General features: G+C 37.5%; 1 protein-coding gene across 1 annotated transcript; it reads right to left on the bottom strand.

The window, feature by feature from the left end:
* Nucleotides 1–215: 215 nt before the first annotated feature.
* rplp2b (ribosomal protein, large P2 b) lies at nt 216–3,110 on the bottom strand. Its single transcript, XM_065294247.1, has 5 exons — nt 2,996–3,110; nt 2,146–2,269; nt 1,986–2,034; nt 861–947; nt 216–330 (listed from the first exon to the last, which is right to left on the bottom strand). Exons 2-5 carry the CDS (start codon nt 2,266–2,268, stop codon nt 254–256), a joined length of 336 nt encoding a protein of 111 aa, XP_065150319.1. The 5' UTR covers nt 2,269; nt 2,996–3,110; the 3' UTR covers nt 216–253.
* Nucleotides 3,111–3,373: the final 263 nt, after the last annotated feature.

Here is a 3,373-nt window from a genome sequence, read left to right as displayed (position 1 = left end):
ATTATACATGCATGTGTGCATATTTATATATACATAATTATTATACACAGTTCACACACATATATGATGTAAACAAAAACTTTTATTCAGCTATCGATTAATTGCGATTAATCGTTAAGCACCCCTAGTTACAAACCTTATTAGCATGACCTTTAAGAAACACCACATCCACACACCTATACAAAACACACAAAAAAAACTGAGCAGCGAAAAGATTTTGTTATAAACTTTATTTTGGTCCCAAGGAGACAGATTAGTCAAAGAGTCCAAATCCCATGTCATCATCGGATTCTTCAGACTCATCTTTCTTCTCTTCTTTCTTCTCCTCAGCTATAGAGAAATAAGAAAAATGATCAGCAAGTTACCAGACATTAAACACCTGACATTGCAAAGTGACAATACTTTTTTGTTTTTTGTAATAAATATACATGTTTTTATACGTTTATGATTCCGTATTATGAGGACATGGAATTTCTGTCTTAAAATCAATTTGTCAAAAAACAAAAATTTTGAAGGAGCTATTTGGGATAACAAACTACCCATCTGACATAAGATCCAACCATAAAGCTTGAAGTAACTATCCATTATACGTTTACATTTATTAATTATAATACTTCCTGAACTACAAATTAACTTATTTAAAACAATAACAACTGTATCCATACAAAAAGCCCTTACTCTAAGTTAAAGCGCATATACTGTTAACTATGCATTCACATTTACAATACCTTACTAATAATAATCAAAGCATATATACTGTTTAGTTGCAGTTCTGTTTGCAAAGTACAAAAACTGTGCTTATAAAAAAGTGCTTAGGAGAATCAAGAGTACTGAGTGTTGAGGAAAAAGAGAAATCTCACCTGCAGGAGCAGCAGCAGCAGCTGGTGCAGCAGAACTGGCAACGGCAACAGCGCCACCTGATGGTACACTGGCCAGTTTGCTGAAGCCTATCAAACACAAACATTGAGTTAAGAAACCAAAAAAATCTAATTGCATTTGTTTAATACATGAGATATGGACCATATTATTAGAAGCAATGGATCAAAATGCACAGCGTCGCATGAAAATAAACACAACAAATGTTTTACGCTGTACGTGTAGATCACGCAAGCATGTACAGCAGTATAGGTACTTTATTCTCAAACGTTTTATCCTTTATTCATACATTGTGTATTAGTTAAGTTCGCAACTTTGCATGGAAACTGGGTATATACCGATGTATCTGTTTGAATTGGCAGATAAAAGCATTTTTCCCCACTAGCTCGGTTTCTATTACGCCAATTTTATGCGCATTTTGAAGTAATGCATAAGAAAAGAGTAATGGAAACACAAAGTTTCTAAAAAAAAAATCACTTAATTTGCAAAAAAGTTTTTACGCTCTCGAGGTGGTTTCTAACTTTTGTGAAAAAGAGTAAATGCGCATAATGGGAGATGGAAATGTATTTGCGGAATTAATTCTGAAGTAGTGAACGTTAAACTCACGAGACTGACCGTCTAGGCGTTACCGTGGACGTTGTCTTTACCATATATGGAGCTTGACAATATCGCAATGCCCTTGCTGCTGGTGCTTGCGTTAAAATTTCTGAATTTCTTTTACTGCACACAACATTGTTACGTGACTTGTTTTATTTACGGTTTGTTACCAATACCACATCATTCGCGCAACAACTTGATGGAAGCGCACCTAATCTGCATTTTCTGAGAAATTTGAAAAGATTCGCTTCACATTTGGATGGAAACCCCACTACTGTCGGACATCAGCCGATTGTTTAAAAAGCCAATGATCAGGGCAGATTATATTTTGGCAATCAAAAAGAGCAGAGAATCGCATAAGAACTTGTGTTGCAAAATTATTTTGAATTGTGTAACAATTATCACAGAATTGCAATTTGTACGCTCTGCACTTTCACAACATAATTTGAAACAAGAAGTAAAAAACTATCGGTGCATCCTTCATTGAAACATGGGCATTTAAAACATTTTACCTTGGGCAATCACCTCCTCCACATTTTTGCCATTGAGCTCTGCAACAACCTACAAAAACAAAAAAGGTAACGATTAAGGTGAAGCAATAAAGGCATGTTGCACACATAGACAACATTACACTATCTGCAAATTTATAAAGAGCTTCACAAACAAATTTACTTTATCCATGCGAGTGCCTTCGGCCTCGATGCCGACGCTGTCCAGGATCTTCTTGATGTCACCTGTGCTTGGGCTCTCTTTGCCTCCGAGGGCAGCGAGCAGGTAAGCGGCTACGTAACGCATCCTGAAATCAATCAACACAACTTTATTACAATGAAAACCAGACATTCATGCATAATACTATGTTGTAGTATGTCTATACAGAAGTCTTCAAGATACAAGAGAGAAGACAAAAAGTTGTGATCAAAAGTTGTGCAGTCTCAAGAGGCAAGTATGTCATTTAAGGACAAAGCCTAACCAGGATGATGGGCATGGATCGGGCTTACATCAACACATGAGCATAAACGAATCTGTGCAAACATTATGTCTACATTAATTATCTGTTTTGGGTCACTATTTATACTTGATGCACATTCTGGACCATAGCACAAAACCACCCCTATCACGAATATGTGAATATTAACACTAGCCATAATTATAACAACGTCAGAGATCTTTAATCACGAATAATATGCGAATATGCATAGTACATATATGAGCACCCAAACAAGAACAATACCCGAGCACATCTCCTACTAAAGATCTACATACTGACGGTACCAGGAAACATTTGGAAATGGGACTGGATAAAGAATGCCATCTTTAACTTTTAATTTCAACCGCGTATGTCTGGCACTTCACAGATTAAGCACATGGCTCTACAGTTAGCTCACAATACACGCACGCGCATCAATCCACTAATCATATCACCCGCTTTACGTGAGAAATGAGGGCTCAGGGGGTCTTTATATACTTATTCTTTACTGTTTTACATCTCTGTGTGTTTTTTAAATAATGTTTTTTCACTCACTTTGAGGAGAGGTAGAGTCTCGCGTGTTCGTTAGCGGGCTCGAGCGGGCAGAAAGGAAGTGGAAAGGCGGCGCAAACCGGAAAATCGACACGGGCGGTAACGTCACACTCGAGGAGCAAAGCGATTGGCTGAACTGCACGTCAAACACGAGGCCTGGGGCGGAGCCTCTTTCTGTATCCGGAGGTCGCATAAGCAGCCTGCATACGCCATCAAGCCTGGTTTATTTAAGTTAACTGAGCATCACATTCGCAAATCATAGCATATTATAACAATTTACAATTAATTAAAACTAATAGTCAACTTTATTATATTTAATATTCTGAAATAAGACAGTCTTGATGACGTATGCGGCCTTCAAATGCGACCTACGGAGGCTGC

Source organism: Paramisgurnus dabryanus, chromosome 2 (genome assembly GCF_030506205.2).
Source record: "Paramisgurnus dabryanus chromosome 2, PD_genome_1.1, whole genome shotgun sequence".
NCBI lineage: Eukaryota > Metazoa > Chordata > Actinopteri > Cypriniformes > Cobitidae > Paramisgurnus > Paramisgurnus dabryanus.
The sequence above is the reverse complement of the archived record's forward strand: the minus strand, read 5'-3'. Positions and strand labels throughout refer to the sequence as shown.